This window comes from Pezoporus wallicus, unplaced genomic scaffold, assembly GCF_028554395.1.
Source record: "Pezoporus wallicus isolate ANWC-B61680 ecotype Strahan unplaced genomic scaffold, APGP_CSIRO_Pwel_v1 contig_7344, whole genome shotgun sequence".
NCBI lineage: Eukaryota > Metazoa > Chordata > Aves > Psittaciformes > Psittacidae > Pezoporus > Pezoporus wallicus.
In genome coordinates, this window is record NW_026640533.1 from 1,125,339 (window position 1) to 1,152,712 (window position 27,374).

At 44.0% G+C, this 27,374-nt stretch overlaps 1 protein-coding gene across 4 annotated transcripts in view; it reads right to left on the minus strand.

Moving 5' to 3' along the window:
- The window catches only part of ABCA1 (ATP binding cassette subfamily A member 1), a 97,320-nt gene extending 70,675 nt beyond the window's left edge, over positions 1 to 26,645 (minus strand). For 2 of the 4 annotated variants that reach the window (XM_057419364.1, XM_057419361.1), the window contains exons 1-4: positions 26,583 to 26,645; positions 26,072 to 26,153; positions 7,003 to 7,153; positions 1,894 to 1,987 (exon numbers count right to left, since the gene is read on the minus strand). In XM_057419364.1, the coding sequence (XP_057275347.1) occupies positions 1,894 to 1,987; positions 7,003 to 7,068 (160 nt within the window). In that variant the 5' untranslated portion in view covers positions 7,069 to 7,153; positions 26,072 to 26,153; positions 26,583 to 26,645. Of the gene's footprint in view, positions 1 to 1,893; positions 1,988 to 7,002; positions 7,154 to 13,869; positions 14,011 to 26,071; positions 26,154 to 26,582 lie in introns of those variants that run through there. The other 2 variants (XM_057419363.1, XM_057419362.1) reach the window with 2 other exon arrangements.
- Positions 26,646 to 27,374: the final 729 nt, after the last annotated feature.

Below are 27,374 nucleotides of genomic sequence, written 5' to 3' on the forward strand. Positions count from 1 at the left end.
AAAAAGTCCTGACTGGAAACTTTGCCCATAGAAACAACCCAATCCTTGGGCTCCTCAAGCAAGAGGAGAGAACTGAAAATCTTTCCTATTTGTTGAAAAAGACAATACCATTAAAATACTGAGGCTGTCTGGAGAATATAAAACAGTTGCATGCAGCTCTGTTACTGCTGTCATCAGGTGTTTACCTGCAACTGATTTCATAACAGCACACAGCACTGCCACGACATATAACATTCCTTGTCTCCCTTAAGGCATCCACCGGGTTGCCACACAGTTCAGCATGAACTCAAGGTTTCTGTCTACCTCTGCTCACAGCTCAGAAAAAAAATGTTCCACTATACAACACATCTGTATCTGTCAGCATATAAATGAGTGTTCAGTGAAATCAATCCAGACTTAAACGAAATTTAGTTACCTTTTCTCAGAAGCTTTTTGAAAAATTGAGTTATCTATTAAAAAAGTGACTTAAAAAGTTACCAGATGCCATACGCTGATACAGTTCCTAATGTCATAATAGGGAAAAGGCAGACAAAACCACTTCAGTCAACATAAATGGGAAGGAAAAAGGGCTGCAGGTGACTCAAAACTCTGCACCAGGGTGCCAGAGCAAATGATTACTAGGAGGCTAACAACTAAAAGCCCAGTCTAAACAGCTCTACTAAAAGGCAGCTCTTGCTAGGTTTGACTTTATATACATCACTGCAAGGTCTAAAACAAATAACCATTGAGGCTGCTAGTTATTTATACCAGCTGAGTAAACTGCTTATTACTTTTCTTGCTTCAATTCAGCTCCATATTACAGGTGTCTCTCCTAATACCACCATAACATTCAGTCAGAAAAGACAACTTAAATGTCATGCAGCAAAGCATAAGATTTAATTTAGGGAAGCTTCAATTACACTGCCAACCACTGTAGAAAGTGAGTTAAGCAGTACATGGACCAGCAGTGTCCAAAGTGTAATGGCAAACTGCACACATTTAACACTTCAGCTTTTGAAAGGATCCTTGACAGCCTAGCAAGCTGTCATAAAGAACTACAGGGTAAGTGCTGCAAGAGCCAGTTCTTTACCTATTTTAAGGATGAAACACTTCAGGATGTCCTCCAAAGTCAGGTTATGCTGACCCTTAAGCCTTCCCTTCAGTAATCAGGAGAAGGAAAGATAAAGAAAGAGCTCTTCCATAGTCAGCTAATTGCAGTATCAGGCTGTCATCAACCACAGTAACATGTTGCAAATAAGTCACACGTCCTAAATCAAGTGGCCACCATCACGGAGGTCAAAAAATCATTATTCTCAGAGCAAGAATGAAAACCTTCTTTGAAAGAAAAGCCGGAATGTGCCCATTTTAAAAGGTAAAGAAAAAAGTGGAATAGCTTTTCCCCACAACTGTATGACTGCTGAATCTACTGAATGCAGAACTGACAGTATAATGGTTAGAAAGAATGGAATTGCTCTTGTGCTCTTTAATGTGTTACATTAACACACATTACTGCCTGAAAATGAGATTGCTTTCTTACAGACCTGAACACTTCTTTCTTTTTATGCTAAGTCACATACAGGCCAACAATAAGAAGTAAGACTGGGTTCTATGCCGGTTTTACAGACTTGCCAGAATTCTACAGCAAATTCTCAGCTAATACATTATACATGTTAAAGAAAAGAGAAACGTCAAGAAAAACATCCAGAATGTGTATAATTTGGAGCAAGATTAACATGTCAGAACACACTGCAGTCCCCAGGGTGGAAGGAAAGGAACCATTAAAACTTCTCTAGAGATTTGTGAATGAAATACACAATCACTGGCCCTGCTCTTTGTGTCTTGCCAGCTGCATTATTACCTTTTAACTACGAAACAACCACCATTCTGGGTACAGCTGCTGTGTTTGGTACTTACATTCATGCTGCTCGTAGGGCGGATATGAAAGTCTTACAGAGATCAAGATGAAGAAGATAAACAGAGGCCAGGCAACTTCAATCAGCAGCTGGAACTGGAAAAAACAAAGAAAATATTAAGACATCATATTCAAAATACAGGACAGAAGAGAGTTACCAGGACAATCTGCTTGTAAGTCAGGACAGTAGCGCAAGTACTGCTTCGCTTCGCATTGCCTATGCATTCCAGAACCAAGAAGTTTGTTCCTCCAGCTTCAGAGGATAATCTGCAAAGAATTACAGACTTTTCTCATTGATATGTGCCAGTTATTGGACTAAATTGGATGTGCCTAAGGGCTATTTCTGGCCTTTTGTAGTTCTTTTTGTTCCTTGACTGAAAGAAACTTTCTAGTGAATCTCCCAAAACTGAGCTGGATTTTGGCCTCATATTTTAGAAGAAGTAGGAAGAAATTGCATCCCATTCTCACAGTAAAGCATTGAGCTTCTACACCCTAATATATCAGGCACAGGAACTGTGCCAGTGCACAGCTATGCCAAATCTTTCTATTTCAGTGCTGCGCAAGTATATTGGTATCAGGAAAGCAGAGCTACTAAAATTAAGCTTATACTTTGTTTCTGATTTGTTTTAGTACACATTTGTTCCCAAACATAAGCACTGACTGGTTCAGGGTACCTACAGACAGGCAATGAGTGTCAGGTAGGGATGAAGAACTCAGTTACTTAGAGGGACAAGACAAGAATGTAAGAAAGGTCTGCTATTAAATGGAGAGCACTTTTTCAGACAGGAAATTGAAGCACAAAAAAATTCACTAAGATGTGCTGCATCCCATGGAAGCATGTGGACAAAACAACGCTTCAGCCTATAGCTTCTGAGACACAAGCTGAGGTTTCGCAGGCTTGAGCTTCACCAACCATACCCCTCAGTTCCCACTGCAGAAAGGCTGCCTAAACATATATTTTAGGCAAGCCATGAGACAAAGGAAACTGAAAGCTTTTAATGCTGCTACTTCTTTTGTTTTTCCTCCTTTGGGAGAAGGAAACCAGAGCATTTTCTCAGTCAGGTAAAGAGAAAACTTTTCACCTTCTTTCCTGGAAAACCCCATCTTTTCTAATATAATGCCTACATCATTCTTATTACAAGCCAGATAGGGTAAGACCTGCACCCCAGTGGGATACAGAATCCCTGCAAACATGTTTTCCCATGTTACACCATTAACAGCTAAAATTAAGCTCTTGACACTCAGCACAAGACACTCCATGCAAACATTGAGATAAGACTTCTAGGTCATTGTCATACCTCAAAAAAAATCTCATACTGTAATAACAGCACATTAAATCAAAAGCAAATGCCACTTGATCCATCTAAGATGGCTCTTCACAGACACCCTTAATGGCTGACATCCAACCAATAGCAATCCTATCTGGAAGACATAAGAATTGAGCATCAGAGTTTCCCAGGCACACCTGGTAACAGTGCCAGGCTCTCTAGGATGAGTCTAGGATACTGTTTTCATGCACATACTGTATGACAACTGGATAAGACACACTAAAAATGATGCCAGGCAGATGCCTCATTATCTTTGGTTTCTGTTTGTACAATAAACAATGTAGTGGCGGCACAAATATAGCCATCAACAGTCACAGCCTGCTTCCTTCTGCACTAAACAGTAGTCTGGCTCCCAGAGGCAGATGCTTAGAGCTAGGGCACTGAGAACTTGTCTATTCCTTCCCTTTTCAGGATCCCTTCACAGCTGCTGCCAGAATGGCATAGCAGAGCTTTTCCTCCTCCTGACACAAAAGTGGCCATGAAACCAGGACAAGTCATTTTCTTCTCCAGCTTCAATGCCCATGCTTTGGCACACATCACAGCCCTCTGCCACGCTGGCTGTAGGGAAGAAGCATGCAATTGCTACTACACTGTTTGGGGAAGAGTGGCATCAGCTGGGCTTGTGGAGGTTTTTCAGGATGATCAAGATAGATAGCCTCTCACAGTCTTGCTGCTGCCACAGAATCAGTGAGGAGATGCTGCCCTTGAGATCAAGCCCTGGCTTGCTCAGAGAAGCATCAGCCCCAGTGATACCACACTGGGGTGGGCAGTAGTGTCCAAACAGCCCTGTTGTTGAAGCAGTAGCCTGTCCAACTGCACACATAGCTCCTCAAAAGAGAAGCTCCTCAAAATCATGCCTGATTATGGTTAATTACACAAACATGAAGGTAACCACACACAGGCTACATGCACACCGCCATATGCCTCTGCACACGTATGTCTAAATTCAGACTGACAGGCTCAGGGGAAGACAGAGAAAGAAGGGATGCAGCTTGGACTCACTGAGCTGTACCTTCACAGCTGAAGACTTAAAGCTTCATGGCAGCCATTGAAATGCCCTTAGTGAGAGACAGCTGGCAACTACTGTACCAGAGTCTTGCATGGGGTCAACCTCAGTGTCTCAGCAGCATTTCAATAGTTTAGACTCCCTGGCTAGCCTCTTGTGCTGTTCAACAAAAACTGAATTCGCTTGCTTTGCTCCTAAAGGTCAGTATGTTCCTTCCCTAACACTTCCTGACCTTCCTGTGACAGCATTTTTCATCCACTGTGGCCTTTACAGAGGAAGGAAGACAGAGATACTGAAGGGGACATGTCCAACTCAGGTTCATACTAAGTAGATACTGGAAATTAAGTGTCCTTTCATGCTGAAACTGCTAGACCAGCCTGGGAAAAATTAGTTAAATTATCTTCAAATCTCCAACCCCTCTGCCACTCCTGCTCCATCTGAAGCTGGAAGAACATCCTATTTGCACTGGGCAGGTGAATCCAGAGGCAGCATTCAGCCAAGCACAAACTGCTCCTGATTTTACTGAGGCAAGTCCCTGAAGTATGCCAAATTTATACCAGTTGGCTGATGACACAGGATGCCATTAAATATTGAGATCTACCCTGTGTCAACAGGAAATCCGTTGAGCAAGAACTAACCAAACTATCACCCCATCTCACTGTCAACCACACTCATCACCTTTGTGGCCCAGTTTCAGTGCAGGGGACTATCAGCAGCTGACCAGTTTCTCCGCGCAAGTTCCAGTCATCTCCTCCTTCCCAAGACAGCAGGGAGAATACATGTTTTTATGCAGCGAACCCCAAACATGACTTTGTTTCTTCCTCTGCCTCTGTAAACTCCTTCCCCCACACTCCAATGCCGTTGGAAGTTATCCAGTACAAAGTAACACTTCCAATTGCACACGTCAGGGTGAGCTTTGAACCCCAGCTTTCGCAACGCAGCCCAAACTCACAGCAACCAAGGCAGAGGGTTCGGTGGGAAGCAAAGGCTAGCCCACACTTCTTGTGGGAAGAAGGGTAAGGATCAAACTGCTTCTGGGCTACCGCTTCAGTAAGTACAAATGGGACGCAGCCATCACCAGCACACCCAGCTCAAGGACAACGGTCTCCTAAAAGTAAAAACAGCTAAAACTGTTCAGCCATGATAACAGTGTGGTGAGAAGAGATGTTCTGCTGCTCTCCTGCCATTTTCTGCTAAATGGCCTTCCCTTCCTGATATCTTCAGGTAAAGCCCAAATGGAAACAGTTAACGAGAAAAACCCTATAAATACAAGAACCCCACAAAAACAAGCAATGTCTTAGGCCTTCATCGCGAATTGACTGATAATACCAGTGTGAAACAGAGACTATGAGCAGTTTCAAGTCTCAACCCTTTAGGCTACTTGATGGGAAACTGATGCAGAAGCTGCCAGAAAGTACCAAGAAATAGCTGAGCAGATCCAAGATCATGACAAACCTACAAGCAGGAAGGCCTTTTTCACTGACACATGCTCAGTCTACTGCTAATATCTATCACGTAGATACTACTGCCATCACTCACAGCTCTGTAACCACAGAGGCATACAGCAAAAATGAAAGACGCCATCAGCTTCCTGTCTGGTTTTATTTAAGAATGGACTAATTGGAGCTCAGTTCACTGGACACAAGCCTTAGCCAGACACCTGAGCAAAGACTTCAGGGACTGTCTCTGTCTCTAGTGGTGAATTTGATAGCCTCCCTTGTGACTTGGAGCTTCTAAAACAACCCAGTCCCAACCAGCTGGCAAGCACCCTGACATTTGCAGGGTTGAGAAGCTTATCAAAGAGACCACTTTCCACTCACCACCTCAGTAACTCATGTTCCCTTCACATTCCCTACTCATACCACCTCAAGGTCAGACCTAACAGGACAGATCCTCTGCAGAGGCCTATTGTACAGGACATGCCCTTGTCCAACACAGTTATATCCCCTAAATCCCTGAAGGGCAATTAGCACATTTTTTCCTGGCTTTTAGCTGCCTGCAGGGGTTACAGCATTCTGTGAGGCCTCATTAATGCAAAGGCGGAAGAATTTTAAGAACACCATACTGGATTCAGGCTCTTGTGCCTTTGTCCACACAGAAAAACTCTGACTGCATATTGTCTAACAGGTGCATTCCCACACTGCTAACAGATGGCGAGGCTAGAACTTAAACTAATCAGAATGCACCTTAGCAGAAAAACATCAATTGTCTGAATTTGTCTTCACGCCAATGTAACATGTCTCATACCAGTTCCTTAAAGTATACCTCCTGTGGTAAAATTACACAATGGGCTTGGGTTTCTCTCCCTGATTGAAAATGCCTGCTATTGCCTCCACCACTTCTGTCATTAGGAAATGGCACAATTATGTTGTTGTTGCAGCTTACAGCAGTCAAAAGCTTTTAGACTGGAGCACACATCACAGCAGTCTGGCAATGCCTCACCTGCAGAGCAGAGCAGGGCATAGCACAGGTTTTCATTTAACATCTTCCTTGCTGCACATGGCAGTGATACACCCTCTCTGCCACGGTCTGACATGAACATTTCATTATTCTGACACTCTCTCATGCTGGGATTCAGGAGAGAAGTCTTGAGCACCTTCAACCCCCTGGTTTCTGTCTGCCCGCCACTCTTCAATTTGATTTGGGTCATTTCAAAGGCAGATCAGTTGTTCTGCTAGGGACCACTAGAGATAAAACATTAAGATACAGGATGCTTCCCTGTAGATACAAGGCTACAACTTAGACCTTAAAAAAAAAATGCTTTGGCTAATACTCACAGTCTGTCGTCTTCTGTAGGTGAAGTTCTTCCATAGCAGCAATCCCAGCTGTGTCCAGAAAGTCATCTTCCGTCAGCAAATCCTAGGAGCTCGCTCCCGTTGTGCAGCAGCAGTAGCAGTACACAGCAGAGATGATGTGGCTGGGCATTAACTAGGGGAAAAAAAAAGAAGAGAAAAAAGAAGAAAAAAAGAGTTTAAAGGGAAAAGCTGTATCAGTCAGACCAGAAAAGGCACCAGTGCTTTCCTACCCAATGCATTCCAGCCAAGTCTCATGGGTCTCAGTAAGATCAGACTTAGACTCACTGTCTCTTACCTCAGAGATCCAAGGCACAAAAGAACGCAATACCTGACGGACAACAATTTGCTTCTTTCCTGCCCCAAAATTTCAAGAGCAAGAACAAGGAAAAATAAATCATAGGCTTTGAAAGCTGACTTGGAGACCCTTCCTGTATGAGGCTCAACCATACAATTCAACCTTTCTGTTGTTTTTTTTTTTTCAGCTTCTTTCCATATCTGCTTTTACAATGGTGAAAAGCCTGATGCCAAATTAGGAGAGCCTTTGTTTTGAAGTCCGGTTAACACAGCCACTTGCAGGAGAAAGTGCTATGCACTTAACAGGCAAACAAGAAACATCCATTTCCTTGAAGGCAAGTGACTAAGAATGGCCCTGCAGCCGTTTATATTTGGATAAAGTGAATGGAAAATTGCTGTTGAATCAGTGTTCAGGTTTTGTAACCACCTGGCTTCCAACACTGTTGTTAACTGGGTGCATTCAGTACACATCTTGTGAGAGTATGAGAAAGTATAAAGGGTCAAAAAACACATTAATCATTTTTGTGGCTATTAATAATAGCATTATATAGGCTTGGATACACAGAGACTTCCAGGAAGATTCAGTCAAATGGAAGCTTCCTGTGTATTAGTTAAGCATCATTAAACCTTTTTACCAGAATTAATTTGGCATAGATTAATTTACTTTTGAGTTTAAGGCCACTTCAGATTGAGAGTAATTTCATCCTGAGTAGGCATCCACAAAGGAATTTAGTTAATCCACATCAAATTATCTGATTTATGTACTTGAATACACTCTGCTGACAGGCTCAGTGTTAACAGGACAGCTAGCAGCCGATCCAAACACACAATGAGAGAACCATTCCCTAAAACATCTGTTAAACTGGGAACACATGCTTTTGATTCTACTGTCCCACATACCAGTACCCTAGCCCTATTCAGATTCAGAGTTGCATGCCTGAACGCGAACTGCATTGAAAATGTTCCCAAAAATCCGTAAGTGTGCTAGGAACACAAGACTTCCCCAGGAAATGCTCTGACCAGTCTTACACTGGAGATAGATAACAAATGGGAAACCTGGATGTGAGTTTTAAGTTAACGAACACTTGTGGCCTTTAAGTCTCATTCAAAAGTAAACTGCATGAATACAATGACTTGCAGACTAAAAACTTGTCTCTAACAATATAAGTCTGTGCAACAAAAAAAAGTTTCCCTAATATGACTAAGAAAAACAATTAAACCCATTACACCAAGTTCTACAGATAATTACTCTGTAGTATCACAACAGGACAACAGTGCTTCTTAATGCCAGTACAGGGAAACAAAGAACTATAACAGATGCCTACAAAACCCCACAAATCGAACCTCGTATCAGCATGCAGGCAGCTGAGTGTACAGTCAGCACAGGCTCATGAACTTCTGCCACGTACTGCTGTAATTCACTGATTCGACTTCTACAGATGCTCCTTCACAGAAGGGTGCACAACTAACCTGACAAGAGCCGTCCTCCCCTGCCCAGTTCTTTCTGCTGGTTGGAGCACGCTGACACTAACACACTCCAGCTGCACACGCATCCTGCTGTTAGACAATGAATTCCTACACACACTCAGACACTTGACAGGCTAATAGCACATCCACAACAGGGAAAAACACTGCTATTGTGAACAATCTTAGAGGACAATCCCTGGCTGCTGAGAACTGTGCACACATGCTCATACACCCAAAGCATACCTTTGCTTACCAGCCTGGACACACCAAGGCTTTGAGGAACCTCATCTGCATGTCATTATTACACAAAGCTTCAATTAACATGTAACCTAGAGATGAAACCAAGTAGAGAATGTTATCACTCCTCCTTTGTACCCCTTTCACTGACCCATTTCTGCTCAGGATTCAGGTGATTTGGCAACAATGCTTTTACTCGCACTCTGAGCAACCTGGAATGCTACTCACATAGTGTACAAGTATCCTGTGACCACTAACCTGGTGCAAAAAATCTTTCACTAGGAGAATTGCTCTTTTCAAGCATTTCCCCACAAGGATACTTGCCTGAGTCACAGACCTCCATTTGTTTTGCTGTGCTCTGCATTATGCCACAAACGATAAGCCTTTCTGACCAAGTCCAACCCTGCAGCCCCTGGATGAGTTCAGCATACAGAAGTGGAGGACAGGAAGGGACTTCACAACCTTCTACAACCACTGATTTTACCTTCGGAAGGGTCTTCAGAGTACACACTCCATATTCCACCTCTGCAATACCATCAATTCTCTGCAACAAGCTACTTTCCAAAAGTAATTGTAATTTTCTAGCAATTACAGCCAAACACTAAAATCCATGAATATAAAGTGCCATAGGAAGAGTGCAGGAATGATCCCAGGGAGAGCCAAAGGGACCAAGCCATCAGTTGGCCACCAAGCCAACTCCCATTCCTTAATACCCTGCACAGAGGCAGAATAAAGTTTAAATCAGTCTGTGGGGTGTTTGAACTAATCATGGGTGAAAATCCAGACATTGGTCCTTCATAATTGCAGTCAGTCCACAGGATCCAGAACACAGAAATACTGCTTTGTAGACGATGTAGGGTTCACATTGCAAACTATAGTGAGATAAGGCCACATATCTGATCATTTAACACATCTGAGCTGATCAGCAGAAGCTTGTACAGCCAAAGATGCAGCTGTGGCCATCTGCCTGGACTCCAGCTCTCTGGAGTTCAGCTAAACTCCATGGGGACCAAAGCAAAAGTTCTGGCCTTCAACTAAGGCTCGTTTGCCTGGATACAAGTTCCAAATGAAACAAAAATACTGATTTATAAGGACTGTGCCTGAAGAATGGAAAACCTGGCCCAGATGTAGGCACTACCAGCTAAGTCTTTACATTAAACTAGGACCAGGATCTAATACTTGGACTAATCACCATGAGCACCATCAGTCCAGTTCTTCTTAAAGCCATGACCGTTTCAAAGACATACTCTACCCCAGTATAGTATCTGCTATAGACTAGGTAGTACAGGTTTGTTGATGCCTAGAGCTGTCTCCAATTTTGATCCACAGAGGCTGACATATTTGGTTCACCTCTGATACAAGTTAACTAGGTCCACTTGAATTACCAGGACATCAGAAAATACTCTGCAAACTAAGAATCTCAGAGGAAAATGGGTTAGCACCCTTTCAGATATTCTTCCAGCTGAAAATAGACAAGAACTGTAAGCCAGAGATGCAGAAACTGACGGATGCAACACTCCGAACTCAGCTGGAGCTGAAATCCATCTGTATCTCCACTTCAGACTAGGCTGGTAAATTCAACATAGCTGGGTAATCCAACTTGCCAGTTAGCACTGCAGAGCCAAAAGACACAAATACTAGCTAAAGCCCAAATACTGTCTAAAGAAGCAACGCTGTTTCTGTCTAAAGTAAGAAAAGCTGCGAGAATACATCACCATAGCATAAGTTTTTTGTGATGCAAAGTATCACAGCTGTGCTGAAGAGAATAGAGACTTATACCTGCCAATAGTGGACAAACACTTTGAAAGTGCAATCTCTTGTTTTTACAAAGCATTTGCTCTGTGAAAGTAGGAAGAATTTCCTTAACTGCAACACATTACACAGCTCAGTTGTGGAGAGGTCTTTGTGTAAGACATCCAATTTTCACATCCAATCTTTTCATTGTGTGAACACCTGTACTGGAAAACTGTACTATGTTTTCCAGTACAGGCAGATACCTGTATAAAGCAATTTTAAGCCTAGAGACATGAGAATTACTTGTCTTCATCACTCAGAAATCTATTTTTATCTATCTCTGCTTCACCATTTCTTCACCTCTTCACCACATACACTACACAACTGTGAAACTCAGACTACATGGAGCACACCAGGGGAGACTCAAACTGCCTACTACTTCAGGTACAACAGTCCAGTAACACAGGTGCAAACTCAGACTGACACCTTAATAAACAGATGTCATCAGATGAGGCTGTTTGATAATTCAAACAAGCAATGCACATTTGGAATAACACCCTAAATCCAGACATATGCTCTATGCAACTCATAGGTACAGCAACAACCATTTGGTTAACCAGCCAAGACAAAGTAAGGATTAAGCAGCCATTTTGTATTTTGCCAGCAAGTAAATGGTGGGCATCCAGTATACAGAGGTCCCTGCATGCTCTACCAACATGCACTGAGATGTACGCACTCTTTAATATGCTGTTTGTCAGATGTCTCAACTATTCCCAGCTCCTGACAAAAAAAAAATACAGGAGAGAGGGATTAAGGAAGAAACATCTGAATACTTCGCCAGACCTTCTGCTAGAGCTTCCCTCGGTCTTTTCCTAGGGAAGAGCTTACGCTTACAAATACAGAGAAACTGTTTAGCTTGCAGAAACAGTGGACATCAGAAGATAGATGGGAGGTACAGAGCAGTCTGCTTGTACCTCCTGATCCAGCCTGGGGCTCCTGTTTTGCTCTCAAAGTTCTAACACTGGACCAAGACCTTCTGCACTCGCCCAGACCCAACCCACCCATCACAATTAAAGCACAGTATCCCCACACTTGTCCCATGGTCTGCCTTTGCAGAAGCTTCACTACAGGCGACGCTTCCCCCCCCGCTGCAGAAACCCTGCACAGCCTCCAGACCTACAATTCAGAAAATTACTCCTAAGAGAAAGCTAGGCTAAAAGGCAACCTTTGAGAGCACTGACAATGAAACACATGCTTTGACCAGCCCTTTCTTTCTACATGAGAGTTACTCATTACTTGGAAGTAAAATGGCTGTTGAAAAGTCCATTAGCTGGTATGCCAAGAGTTTCCAGGTCCAATTTATCTTAGATACAAAGCAATGTATTTTTACAGCTGTAGATTTAAAGCGGGAAAAAAGGCTCAAGTGGCAGAGAATCAATTCCCCACCCCCATGCCTGGTGTCTGTACTAAGTAAACATAAAACAGCCTTCAAAAGCAGCTTTCTGCAAACAATGCAGCTGTTTGCTTTCTTTTGGGGGCAAAAAAAAAAAAAAACCTTTCCCCTAGAGAAGAAATCACTATTTAGAGAGGGAACAAGGAGAACTTATCAAACCTTATGAGACTGGAACATTTCAGGATTCTGGCAAGAAGACCCTTTATGTCTTCACGATTGCTTAAACCCAGTCCTGGTCAGCAAGGTTAAAAGCTTCTACTAGTTGATGAAGGTTCAGTGGCATCCATGAAATCAGTTACCAGCCTGTGTTCTCTTGAATTACTTTCTGTATCACAATGGCTACCACCACTGGTGGCTCTACAGACCATGCAGCCATGCAGAATACCAGCTTAATATCTAGAGAGGACACCCTTATGGGAGGGTGGGGAGAAAGACATTATTTGCTGGACACAGCACAGGTTTGAGCTACTAGTGCCAGTGCTGTTCCTCTCCCATGATCAGACATGGTACTTTACACTTTCTGCCTTAGACAAAACGTTGTGATCTTAAGGTCCTTTCCAACCCTAACTATTCTATGATTCTGTGATCTACTTAGGTGCAACAGCTTTTGCCTACATATGTATCAAGTCAAACAAAACCCACTTTTGTAAGGAAAGGGACAACTAAAGAACAAACAACAGATTTCAGCAGAAATACAGTGCTCTTTGGAAATGCTGAGAAATGTCTTAACATTTCATTTCCTTTAGACACTGTTGGGCTGCATTTTGTGGAGCAAGCAATATCATAAGCCATGTAAACTCTGCAAAGCCCAGCTCCAAGGCCAAAGTCCCCCAGTGCTCCTTTGCCATCAGCTGAGAGCAGGTTCCCATGAGGGCTGTGAACCCCAAGGCAAGACAGAAGTGCCTACCTCATGAACTGACATTTTGACTCAAACAAGACAACACATCAGAGACTAGTGCCCTAAGTGGGCATTTGGGTAACAGAAGTACAGATTACACCAAGATTCCAGAATTAAATCCACATCTCCCAAACTAAGGTCTAGTGTGCTGGCCACTTCTCCAGAGAGCACCAGAATTTAGCTTCTTCCAGCATAGCAGCTATAACCAAGAGGCTTACACAACTGCATCCACTTTGTACAACTTACGACTCTGCAAGGCCTTAATAAGGTCTCAAGGCACACGTACTTGGTGAGCACCCTCACCGTAACTTCCACAAGTCCTAGAAAGGAAAAAGCACTCTTCATCTGTGCAACTTCAAATGAGACTGAGGAGGAAGCAATTCTGTTGAGATTGGCCTAGACAAAAGGCAACTGTGGACAAATGCAAGAAATTTTTTATCCTGCTGCTAGAAACCTAGTTGCAGATAATATCATATCATACACAAAGAATGAGAAGTAATGTTCATTCTGCGGTCAAAACAACTCACACAGAGCTTGCAAAACCCATAGAAGCAAATCTGGTATTCCTGTCTCAAACTTTCAAGAAGTGAAAAAACTTATTTTCTAGAGGTCTAGGAAAGAGGGAAAACTGCCACCCAAACAATGATAATTTCATGAGAATAACAGTATTTCTCTTTTAAAGAGGTTGTTTAACCTGAAAAGCCTGAATTGTTACAAAAAGGTGTCATGAAAAGCATTAGCAGCGCAGAGAGCTCAAGCAACTCACCTGTGGCCACAAAGCAAAGCAAAACAAAAGCAGAGATGAGAATACTGCCACCAGACCCCACACTTCAGTCTCCTGGTTTAAGCACCGTTAAACTCTGTAGCAATCACAAGCAATGCAGGATCAGCAGTGGAGGTGTGAGCTTTGAACCTGCTGCCTGGGACATAGGATCGTTAACAGTAGAGACACACAGACACTAAAAGCAGGTCTTTCATAACCTCCCCACAGAAGACATTTCTCTCTCATTTGCCAAATGAATATCAGACATCAGGTTTCCTATTCCATCTAAAAAGTCAATCAGTGAGAAATGCTTTCTTCTTCAAAAATGAGCCAGCTCACATCGTAAGGGTTACATTGACTTCTTGTTGCTAACAATGGAATTTGAGAGCTTCTGTGTCAGCAGGCAACAATTTAATTAGGACCACAAGCAACAGTATTTGGGTGGCAATTCTTGGCAAGATCCTTGTTGTGGTTTAAAACCAGGCAGAGGGCTCGTTCACTCACTCCCCCCCCGCCTTCTTGCCCTCCGCCTACTCCTGAAGGGACGGAGAGGAGAATCGAAAAGAGTGCAACTCCCACAGGTTGAGATAAGAACAGTTTAGTAACTAAGGTATAACACAAATCACTACTGCTACCACCAATAATAATAATGATAAAGGAAATAACAAGGGAAGAGAATACAACACCTCACCACCAGCCGACCGATAACTTGACTCCCCCAACCCAACCAAGCACCGACCCATACCTCCTCCAACCCTGCAGAATCCCTGCCCTTCCGGGTAACTCTCAGTTACATCCTGGGTATGACGTGCTGTGGTATAGAATACCTCTTTGGTCAGTTTGGGTCAGGTGTCCCGTCTCTGCTTCCTCCCGGCTTCCCCTCCTCCCTGGCAGAGCATGAGGCTCACAAAGTCCTTGGCCAAACCAAAACATCATTGTTATCAACTCTGCTCCCAAGCCAAAAGTCAAAACACAGCACTGCACCAGCTACCAAGGAGGAGAAAAATGACGGCTACTGCTGAACCCAGGACAATCCTCTACTAGTTTACATCACTTTACACACACTATCTGGCCTTAGGTTAGGTAGTAAGCAGGTTTTGGCCTCGTTTCTCCAGTGCTTACCAATTCTGAAAGCAACTAGTACATTGCTTTCAACATGGCCATCCACCTGCGCTCTAAATAACAACTATTAGTATGACAGACGTACTTCAAGATCCTCCTTCACGCTAATCCAGCACTAGCTTAACTCCTTTTACCTCTTTGAGGAGCATGTCAAATTTTGCAAAACTGATACTAAAGGATAGTGCCAAAACATCAGGAAGCAATGAAACAGTCTCATGGAATCTATCAGCCTGCCACCTCTGATCCAGATGAAACGGAGACACATAGCATCTCAGTCACCCACAGAATCCTTAAGGCAGCAGGCACACAGCTACAGAACACCGAATAGGTGTTTTCTAAAGTTCCCAACCTCACAAAAGACTGGAGACAGAGACAACCAGTGGAAAAGGATTCCACCTGTTTTAGCACAGGCTGACAATAAAATACATATTCACAGCCCGCTTTACCTGCTGCTATTAAGACAGCTATTGACATAACCCTATACTAGGTTCTGTCTGCTGTACTAACTGCTACACAGGGAAGGGAGCCTGAATCTTGCTACGACAAGAGCTGGAGTGAATACAGTGTTACGTTTGAGGCTGGCTTCCCAACTAATTAGGCAAAAAGGTAAGGGATTTCTAAAGGTATTTAGCTTTGGCACTAGGACTGTGCATATGTATTTTTCAAAAGTCAGTGTATTATGTGCTGCACCCTTCTGAATGCTCTGCTATGAACAGCTGAGCAGATGATGATTTTGAAAGACCTGGCCCAGAAGTAACATAGTAAGCCCTGAAATCCTTCTTCAGAGTAACAATTTTTCCTCTTCTGTAAGAGCTGAACTCCCAAGATATATTTCTGAGCCACAGGTGGGCCCTTCCCTACCAGTCAGGGTTCGACTATAGGGGACAGTCTCTCAGAGAGTCAAGAACTAGCTTACAAAGTACTCAGCAACACAAATCGAACTGTTTTCCAAGGTCTTCACTGCCTCCTTAGACATTTACATGCAGCCACATTCTGACACATGGCTTGGCCTTTTATAAGCTTCCTTTGTGTCACAACATGCCCAGCTGTTTTCAAAACCTGTCCCAGGTCACAGAGGAGCAATGCCTGCCTACCAGAATGACCACAACAACTGGTTCTTGTTACTTGTAGCATGCTTTAAAGGCTCACTAGTGAAAACAAGCACAGCTTCAGTACAACAGAAGACGTCAAGCTTGCATGCACCACAGCTGGACTGACCCGAAGAAACACGTGAAAGAGACTGTGGTACAGACTTAGGGAAGAGCAATTTCTTAAATGTCAAATATAACACTCAATATGAAATACAGTCCTCTATTTTAACAAAAAAAAACAACTAACAGCTTCTACTGGAAGATTGCAAAATACATGAAGCATTTAAACTTTCAACATCATACCGAATGTCCCCTTTTTTACCCCTACAAAAAAAGCCAAATCCTAGTCCATTCTTTAGCAAAAGCAAACACACAAGGTAATTTGCTTTGTCACGGCCAATGTCCAAAAATCCATAGTCCATATTGGCAGATATTTCTTTTTTTTAGCTCTCAAAGAATGAGCTTTTCTCTAGTGGAATCTCGAAATAACAGAACATCCTGCTAAAATAATAATTGCGACATTTGAGCTCAATTCATGCCATTAAGCTTTGATCTCTGAGCAACTACAGTATCATCAGTACCGAGTCTGCAAAAGGCTCTGTTACACAGCCTCAGCCTCTTTTTCCAGCTGATGACGCATCCCACTTAAGGACATTATCTTTGCAACTAGGAAAAACAGTGAAGTATTTCACATTGGAAAAGGTACTTTTCTGCTTGGCAGCAGGTTCAAGTAGGAGAAGGAAGACAGCGCTTCCCCATGAAAGTCATCAGCCTCATCAACTTCTAGGAAAAGAAAGCCATGAGCTCAGATGGTGGTCAGACAGAAACACTTTGCACCACAACCTTTCCATAGCACATCCTGGTCATTGGATCACTTCAGACAAAGCAGCCACAGATATGGTTTAACAAAGTTTAACGCTGAGAGGTGCTCCACGATCCTACTGCACAGTACAGGGAGCATCAATGGTGTGCTTGTATCTTCTATTGAGCAAAGTTACCAAGCCTTGCAGGTTGGCCATCACCTCCATTAGGATATTTTGGAAAGGAGTGTCTTACACATAGAATCATAGAATAATTAGGGTTGGAAAGGACCTTAAGATCACGTAGTTCCAACCCCCCTGCCGTGGGCAGGGACACCTTACGCTAAATCGTATCGCCCAGGCGTTGTCCAACCTGGTCTTGAACACTGCCAGGGATGGAGCATTCACAACCTCCCTGGGCAAGCCATTCCAGTGCCTCACCACCCTTACAGGAAAGAATTTCCTCCTTATATCCAATCTAAACTTCCCCTGTTTCAGTTTGAACCCGTTACCTCTTGTCCTATCACTAGAGTCCCTAATGAAGAGTCCCTCCCCAGCATCCCTATAGGCCCCCTTCAGATACTGGAAGGCTGCTAGGAGGTCTCCACGCAGCCTTCTCTTCTCCAGGCTGAACAGCCCCAACTTCCTCAGCCTGTCTTCATACAGGAGGTGCTCCAGTCCCCTGATCATCCTCGTGGCCCTTCTCCGGACTTGTTCCAACAGTTCCATGTCCTTTTTATGTTGAGGACACCAGAACTGCACACAATACACCAAGTGAGGTCTAACAAGAGCAGAGAAGAGGGCAGGATCACCTCCTTTGACCTGCTGGTCACGCTCCTTTTGATGCAGCCCACCAGGATACAGTTGGCTTTCTGGGCTGTGAGTGCACACTGAAGTTGGCTCATGTTCATTTTCTCATCAACCAACATCCCCAAGTCCTTCTCCACAGGGCTGCTTTGAATCTTTTCTCTGCCCAACCTGTAGCTGGGGCTGGGATTGCTTCAACCCAGGGGTAGGACCCTGCACTTGTCATGGTTAAACTTCATGAGGTTGGCATCAGCCCACCTCACAAGTGTGTCAAGGTCCCTCTGGATGGCATTCCTTCCCTCCAGGGTATCAACTGAACCACACAGCTTGGTGTCATCAGCAAACTTGCTGAGGGCGCACTCAATCCCACTGTCCATGTCAAAGATGTTGAACAAGACCGGTCCCAACAGCGATCCCTGAGGGACACCACTCATTACTGGTCTCCAGCCAGACACTGAGCCATTGACCACAACTCTTTGTGTGCGGCCATCCAGACAGTTCTTTATCCACCGAGTGGTCCATCCATCAAATTGATGTCTCTCCAATTGAGAGACAAGGATGTCGTGCAGGACAGTGTTGAACGCTCTGCACAAGTTCAGGTAGATGACATCAACTGCTCTACCCCTGTCCATCAGTTCTGTAGCCCCATCATAGAAGGCCATCAGATTGGTCAGGCAGGATTTCCCCTTAGTGAAGCCATGCTGGCTGTCACCAAGCACCTTGTTGTTTTTCATGTGCCTTAGCATGCCTTCCAGGAGAATCTGCTCCAAGATTTTGCCAGGCACAGAGGTGAGACTGACTGGTCTGTAATTCCCTGGGTCATCCATTTTCCCCTTCTTGAAAATGGGGGTTATATTTCCCTTTTTCCAGTCATCAGGAACTTCACCTGACTGCCATGATTTTTCAAATATGATGGCCAGTGGCTTCACAACTTCATTTGCCAGCTCCTTCAGGACCCACGGATGGATCTCATCAGGACCCATGGACTTGTGCATGTTCAGATTTTTAAGATGCTCCCAAACTAGTTCCTCTCCAACAGTGGGCCCAAGGTCTTCATTCTCACAGTCCCTGTGTCTGCCTTCCAAGACTTGCGTGGTTTGGTCAGAGCCTTTGCCAGTGAAGACAGAGGCAAAGAAGTCACTCAGAACCTCAGCCTTCTCCAAATCCTGTGTAGCCAGTTCTCCTGAGAGCTTCCTGAGGGGGCCTACATTCTCCCTAGTCTGTTTTTTATTTGCTATGTACTTGTAGAATCCCTTCCTGTTATCTTTAATACCTCTAGCTAAGTTTAATTCTAACTGAGCCTTAGCTTTCCTAACCTGGTCCCTAGCTCCCCGGACAACATCCCTGCACTCTTCCCATGCCACCTGTCCTTGCTTCCACTTATTATAAGCCTCTTTTTTCAACTGAATTTTCCTCAGGAGCTCCTTATCCATCCAAGGAGGTCTCCTGGCCCTCCTGCTGCACTTCCTTCTAGTTGGGATGCAACACTCCTGAGCTTGTAGCAGGTGATCCTGAATATCAACCAAGAGTCTTGGGCCCCTCTGCCCTCTAGGGCTGTATCCCATGGAACCTTCCTAAGCAGGTTCCTGAAGAGGCCAAAGTCTGCTCTTTTGAAGTCCAGGGCAGTGAGCTTGCTGCACGCTCTTCTCACTGTCCTGAGGATCTCAAATTCAAGCATCTCATGATCGCTGCATCCAAGGCTGCCCTGGAGAGTCACATTTCCAACGAGCCCTTCCCTGTTGGTGAGCACGAGGTCAAGCATGGCAACTCTCCCTGTCAGCTCCTCTATTACTTGCAGAAGGAAGTTGTCTTCTACACAATCGAGGAACCTCCTGGATTGCTTGTGCTGGGCCGTACCGTCCTTCTGACAGACATCAGGGTGGTTGAAGTCACCCATGAGAACAAGGGCCTGCGAGCGTGAGGCTTTTCCTATCTGTCTGTGGAGTGCTTCATCTGCAGGTTCTCCTTGATCGGCTGGTCTGTAACAGATCCCCACAGTAATGTCTCCCATAGCTATATTCCCTTTAACCCTGACCCACAAACTCTCTGTGGACTGCTCACCTGTCCCCAGACAGAGTTTTTATCTTGGTTTTGTAACTTGGTCTTTATTTTGGGAGAAGACATGGACACAAACTGCACACAGTACAAGATTAAACTGCTGTTTGAGGTGTATGTCTGCCCTGTAACATCAAAAGAACCTTTACTGTTAGTTTCCTTTTAATCTTTGCTATTTGGGACCATCATGCCATAAACCAGCATGTACATTCACAAGCAGAGCAGAATACAACATGGCTTATACTGTTGAAAATATCCCAGTGTTGCCTTTGAGATTCACTGGCATAAAGAAGAAGCTGACTGTTAAGCTTGATACCTACACAACCACACTGATATTTGATGCATAGATATAAGTAACAGCAGATGAAATGAAAATATCCCTAAACTACACAGAAAAACATTAGCCAAGAAAAAGCCCTTAGCACGATGAAAGAAAATGACATTGCTGGAAAAAAAAGCAATAAACTGGCAAAGGCAGTATTTAGCATCCACTGTCAGCCTGAGCAGAGTCTGATCCTTTAAAGCCTACAACAAGACCTTGGCTCCCACATGGCTACCATCTAACTGTATGGATTTGGAAGTCAGTAATTCACTGAAGCGATAAACAGATGTCTAAGTACTTTTGAAAGCAGTTAAGTGTCAGCTATGGAGAAGAATGGATTTCTGCTCCATCTTGGCAACCGATACAGAGTTCAATAACCACTTATCTCTATGGTTATTCATAAAAGAATATGAAAATAATTGGCACACATGATAAGGAAGCCCGGGTGCCTGCTGTGGCACAGGGCAGCTAGCATGGAGCAGTGCCAGAAAGTGTGTGCCAATCTTCCCTTTTTTGCCTGATCCACAGAGGGAGCAGTTGTTCCACACACTTTATATTCTGTAACTCCAGCTGTATAACCCATACCCCCACTGCTGCTGAAGCTACAACCCATCGGCTCAGCCCAACAGTTAGACTTGCAAAGCAGGCTAACGTACAGCTATTTTAACATCATGCACAGATAGATCTAAGAGAAAGATGGCAGAATTTATTCATGTCCTAAGCTACATCTCATTATGCAGAAAGATTCAGGACAGAGCTCCATATGTTTGCTCTAATAGTTTCAAGGAACCAAGCACAGGCGAAGAGCTGCTGCCTACCAAATTTCAAGCAAATGGCTCAGAACAGAAAAAGCTTCAGGTAAGCACAGAAGTGGCATGAAATACCGAAAGGAACAGCAGTAAGCTTGCATGACAGAATTGTGAACAAAAGTTCTGCAAGCTTTTAGTAGCTACAGGATCCAAACAACTTATTTATTCTTTTTATTGAGGTTAGGCTATCCTTAATGATGCTGAGAAAGTTCCAAAAGAGCGAAAGCCTACTCCCACAGACAACCAAATTGACTGTAATTATGTCTGCTTTTATGTATAAATACATTTGGGAAGATAGAGGTAGTAGTGTGGAAAATTAAAAGCAGGTCACAAGAACTAAGAATTAAGGTCTGGAAGACATGGCAATCAGGAGAACAGCAAAATAACATGCCAAAAATATGATCTAAAAAAAAATCTGAAAACAGATTGTGTACAGGTGATGGTATCAGTTTACTAAAAGAAGGAAGCAAGTCCAGATCTCTCCAGAGACAGTAGGAAAACTCTTAGTGATGAATACTTAAATACAGGTTTGAGAAAGCTGGGAAGCAAAGCAGTATGAGTTACTGCTCTGGTTTAATAGAGTAAAGAATAATTAAAATGTCTAAAATACTTTTAAACAAAGAAATTAGATAAGAACCACACTGCCTATTAGTAAAACAAAAATGCAAAATGCAGGATCAATTTAGTTTATTAAATACGAATGTTTCATTTAGGGGAGGAGTAGGTTTTGAACTTGGACTCCTGTACCGTTACCAGAATGAAATGCCTGTGTGTCTGTGCTCAGAAAAAAAAATTGGTGCTGTTTTGTTTTTCGGTTGAGGATTCAGAATTTATTAATCCATTCAAATTTGTTCCTAATTCTGCTTTTATAGCAGCCATAGGCAGACTCTTGTTACGGGAGCATAGTTACAATATGGGAAAGAGGAAAAAAGCCATCAATAGATCCCTGGAATAGCAGTATATTCCCCATGAATACAGCTCTCAGACAAAGAATACATCATAATTCGTTTGTTTCTTTTGAAGGAAAAAAAAAAAATCATCACTGGAAAAACAGACACTACATCTGAAAACCTGGGACTTAAGCCCAGGTTGCTGACACTAGCAACAGTGTCTTTAAAAAGATGCGTTACCTGCCACAGGTGAGAAAAAGCACACTTTCACTCCTATTTGTGAAAAGGACAATCTTTTGTCATGTCATTGCTACAACCGTGTTGAAAGCACGTAAGAGGAAAGAAGGGCAAGCCTTTAAGAAGATGGGCACAGGTGCTGGGAACCAGGTTCTCCTGCTTCCTAGCCCTGCTCTTTTCACCTACATCACCACCACCACTGCCCTGAGAGTGTCCACATGGCTCAATTTGAGCATTTACTAAGCTAAATCAAGAACGCTAATGAGTATTAGTTGCACGGTGCGCTTGCCTGCTCCTGGTAACAAGCATTCACTTGGAAATGTGGAAGTAAAGCTGCACATAGTTCCAGGGAGCCAAGCAAGTAAGGATGGTAACAGGTTTTGGTCACCTCTATCTTCCGCACAGCCCTGCCTGTTATTTGCTAAAAAGGAAACCACATCTCCAGAGCGATCTATGAACTGTGTGTTCTGTGATCTCTGCCGATCTCTGACTTTGTTTGTTCTTTTCCCAGAGAATGACCTTGTTATCTAGCCCAAACCAGAACAGCCTTGGAAAGGCTCTTCCATTCTCCGTTTTCTGTCTTAATAGCAATTGTTCCCTAACAAAGTTAGCATAACACAAACCCATCTCATCACATTAGACTCTAATTAGAGTTCTGCTAAGCAACACTCCTCCAGAAAATAACACAAGAGGAAAAAGGTTAGCTTGTGTGTGGATATGTACGACATTCAGACTGATGTGCATTCTTACTATCTATGATCAAGCTTTTTCACTAATAACACAGTGAATAAAGGTCTGAATGCTCCCGTTTTTCCTACAGTGTTAGCCTGTTGTGTCAGGAAAGCTGCATCAACAGTTTTCCATCCTACACTGTCTCCCTCTCAGTCCTTGAGGCAAGCTCACATGCTTTCCCCCCCCCCAGTGACAAACACTAAAAAAGACAAGACTAGCTTTTCTGCCACACATTTTAGAAAAATAGACAAAAAAAAAAAAGAAAAATAGAGAACAGGGTGCTTCAGTTAGTAGTTCACATCACATTAATTCATCTGAGCTGCTCTGTGTGACTTTTCCATGACCAATAGAAATACATGAAATGTACCTACAGAACATGAAATATTTCAACGTTTTTGTGGCAATCATCTTTTGTACACTGCAAGTGGAGTCTCGCCACGGTGTTCTTAATCTATACTCTTAGTACCAGTAAACTGCAGAGGTACATCCCCATTAACTGCACAGAAAACTTTCAAGCACTCAAGTTCAGATCTTCATCCAGAGACTGCATTTCTACTAACACTGACCTGGAAAAGTGGGTAGAGCCCCTACCTGCCTCAGATAAACGATGACAATGTGTCACATGTATAAAATGTCTTATTAAACAGTGGATCCTGACTCTAGCCCCTCTCACAGCAGGGGTCACCCAGAATAACCAGCCTAATAGAAACCCTGTGGTGTTTGGTCAGCATTGGCCTCTGGACTTATTTCAAGATCTGGTGTGTTGCCCAGCCGAGGAGATCTATATAAACACCAAGGGTGCCTGCTCTGAAGTTACTTAAACAAAGTGGTAGTCTGGTTCCCTTTCTGCTCTTCTCCTGTCATCATCTTTGTGCTGGCACCAGTGCTCGCAAAGCTATGAGAAGACTCTAAATACAGGATGCTAAAAAAAAAAAAAAAAAACACACCAAAAAAAAACCAATCACCAAGCAAAAAGAGTCTGCTCTCAGTCATTCACCATGGGCTGGTGAACTCCAGTGCCAGCACAGAGAATGAGATGGATGAGGAGAGAACAGAACGGGCAGTCAGGGGAAAATGAAGCAGGTCCATTACTAGCTCACTAGCAACCTTTAATTACTCTGGATTAAAGTTCTGAAGGAACCACACCCCAAGAAATATTCTGCCTTCATGGTGCAATGCATGTAATAAACACTAGCAGAGCTGATCACATATGGCCACAGATGGATGAGCTCAAGACCCATCCTCCTCCTGCTGTGTCTTTGTGGGTCCGACTCTGCCAGGTGAACTCACTGGTGAGAAAACAGGCTTGCAGAGATGAAGGCAAGGAGACTTGCTTCATGAATTGTGTGTATTACACTTGACTAAAACCTGAAAACACTCCAGCCCAGAACCTGGTTAGCTGCTTTCTCCCAGTCACTAAGGCTTGTGACTTGAACCACAGCAGACCGTTTTACCCTCACAAAGCCAGTTCAGCTTATAGAATGCTAGAGTAAAGGCTACTCCTGGACAAAGACCAAAATAGTTTTGCTTACCTTTTTTTTAAAACTCCTGGGATTTCATTTTCTGTAATTCTGCATTTCACCAGGAGCCACTCTTATTTACACTGTAATGGTAGAAGTTGAATTTGGTGTGCCGGTCCAAATCTATGCTTACACCAATAGCATCAGGCAACAAGTGTTTTTGAAAACAAATTTTGCTTTACAAAAAGGTTTGCCAGCAGCTGCCTGTGGCAAACTGATTTATCAAAGTGCCTCAATCTCACTGGGTGACACTATTAAGAAACTTTCAACATACTTGCTCGCACTGCTATGCAGATGTATTCAGAGGAAATTTGGAACTGATATCCAAAGGATTACCACAACTCTTGCAAATGCCAAAATCTAACATATAGCTAGCTACACATGAGGTGTTTGTTTCACATCATGTGGCTAAGTGCACTGCAGCAGCAACTTATCTGGGAAAAATTACTGTGAATGGTTGGGACTAGCTGCTTGATTATTAGACTCGAACCTAGATGATAGTAGTTGTGATCTCTTGCAACACAGAGGCTAGCAGGTATCTCCCCAAAACACCTACAGTGAGCATAAGAAAAGCAGTGATTTTTATCATTTTTTAAAGCCACGCATTCTCAACTTATCAGGTTCAACTTTAATTCTCTTATGCTTCACAATACCAAACTTTTATCCATACATTGTCAAGACCTGACTACTAATTTTTACCCGCATAATCAGCCCTACCAAATTATCATTACATGAGAAATAAGGTACTCCATAACACCGCAGGCATCATGCCCTTACTTGTCCAGACCCTAGCAGATACAGACGGTTTCACACCCCTCTCACATAAATTAATTCACGTTTGCACAGTGAATTGTGAAGACCCACCAACAGCACTTTTATCTGTTACACCAGTAACACACTGCAGAGTCCCAGGCAGTATCCATTTATCTGAATAACTTAATCAGGCAGTGATTTGTGTTACAGGAAAGTCTCAGCATGCAGTCCCACTCCCACTTTTTAGGTAGGCAAGCTGTGCCATAAGGGCCACGCACAAAAAGCATTTGCACTGAATGCATACTACCATGACCCTCTTTCAAAACTGAGCGAGACTGTGCCATTACAAAAGCCTTTCTACAGCCATCTGTTGTTAATGGAACATCCTCAAGATATGACTGCTCTCTGCAGTACAAGCACCAACTCATTTTCAAAGCACCTCCAAAATGAACTTTGTTAATCCAGATTGGTAGTTTTCAATAAACTGCAACTCATCTTTAGGCTTCAATTTAGAGCATGTTCACAAGTATGTAAACACATGTTTACATTCCTCTCACTTCAGTAAGAGCTATTCCAACACACTAAAGATCAACTTTGATCCTTCAAATGAGTTATTTGTATAACCTTAAGATGTCCAAGGCCAGCAGCTGTGGGGATGGGGGTGGAGGGAAGGCAGCACTTCCGATTTAAAACATGCAAAAATACTGTTTAATATGAAATTTCAATTTATAATTGGAGTATTTCCCTGATACATTTTAAGCATCTGGGCAGCTGTGCACCTCCAGAACTAAGCAGCAGTTATTTTGAAACAGGCTGATGATATGTTGTAATGTAGCAGTCCAGACTTAACAACAGCCTGGCATGCAGAAGCAGGATTTGTTGTGTGCAGCTGAACCCCCTTGCCCATCATAAAAGCGGCTGTATCGATAGTTTATTTTTACACCCCCCCCCATCCCAAGGTCCTGTCCTCCCCCTTTTCCGCCTCCTCGTCCCTATCCCTCTCCCCGGAATTTATTCGCGTAGGAGCGAAAGGGGTGAAAACCCTCCCGTTATCTTGTAGCACCCACCAGGGCTGGAAGCGGCGGCGGTGGTAAGGTGAGCCACCCTATACGAGCGCTGCCAAGTCAAAGTCGCCTCGCTCAGGATCAGCTAAAATAAAATAATTATACATGTAAAAAAACAAAATAAGAACACACAGAAATTCCTAAAAATCCCCGCCCCAAACCAGCCAAACAAAACCAAAACACACACACACGAAACAACAAAAAAAAAAACAAAAACCAAAACCAAAACAAACAAACAAACAAAACACCAAAAAACAAACCAAAACCGAAAAAAAACAACTAAGACCAAAAAAAACCACCACTATTAACCCCCTCCCGATCCCCCGCTACCCCATAACCCATCTACCAAGCCACGCCAGGCACAGCGGGCGGCAGCACGCCAGAAATCCAAAACAAAACAAAATAACACTAAACCCCAACCACTTCTTCGCTTTGTTCGTCCCGCTCCATGCCGCCTGCCCCTACAGCAGTCCGCCGAGCGCCCGTCCGGCTCTGCTCTCCCTCCGCTGCCTACCTCCCTGCCAGCAGCCGCCGTCGCTCCCGCGGACAGCTCAGCGCAGCTCACTTCACTTCACTTACTTCGGCCCTGCCCAGCTCAGCTCAGCCAAGACGAGCCGAGCCGAGCCGAGCGCAGTCTGAGCCGAGAGCTGCCGAGCCTCCGCTCCGCTCTCTGCGACCCACCCCCGACGCCGACTCCAGTACCACTGCCGGTAACCCGCGCCCTGCAGCGGCTCTTATAGGGCGGCGCGGAGCGTCCGCGGCGGGGTCGCCTGCCCCTTTCCCTGCTGGGGCCGCCCAGCAGCCTGCTTTTTTTTCTTTCCTTTAGTGTCCTCTCTCCTTCTTGTCTCTTCTTTTTCCTCTTTCCCTTCTCCTTTCTCCTCTCTCCTTTTCCGATCCCTCGCTTTTTTATTTTTCCCTTTCCTTCTGCAGCGGCTGCTGTTTGGGGGCGGGAGGGAGGAGGGCGGGAACGCCGCTATTTGCATGTGGGCGTGCACATTGCAGCCAAAACCAAACGGCAGGGCTGTGCATGGTCGACCTTGTGCCCTGTTTCCGCGGCGGAGTAGTGGCCTGGCTTTAGCGAACTCCCCTCTCCCAGATGCGTGAGAGGCACCGCAGTCCCTCGCCGGTGGCCTTTGCCGCGGAACGCGGGCAGAACCTGCAGGAACACGGGCGCTGAGCTACCTGTGGGGTCACTGCGCACCCACTGCCCTCGGCTCAGTGCCTGGCCCTCTCCCTGCATCGCCAGAGCTGGGCACAGCCGCATCCGCCTCTATCCAGCTACAGAGAGCTGGTCTGGCAGGAATCA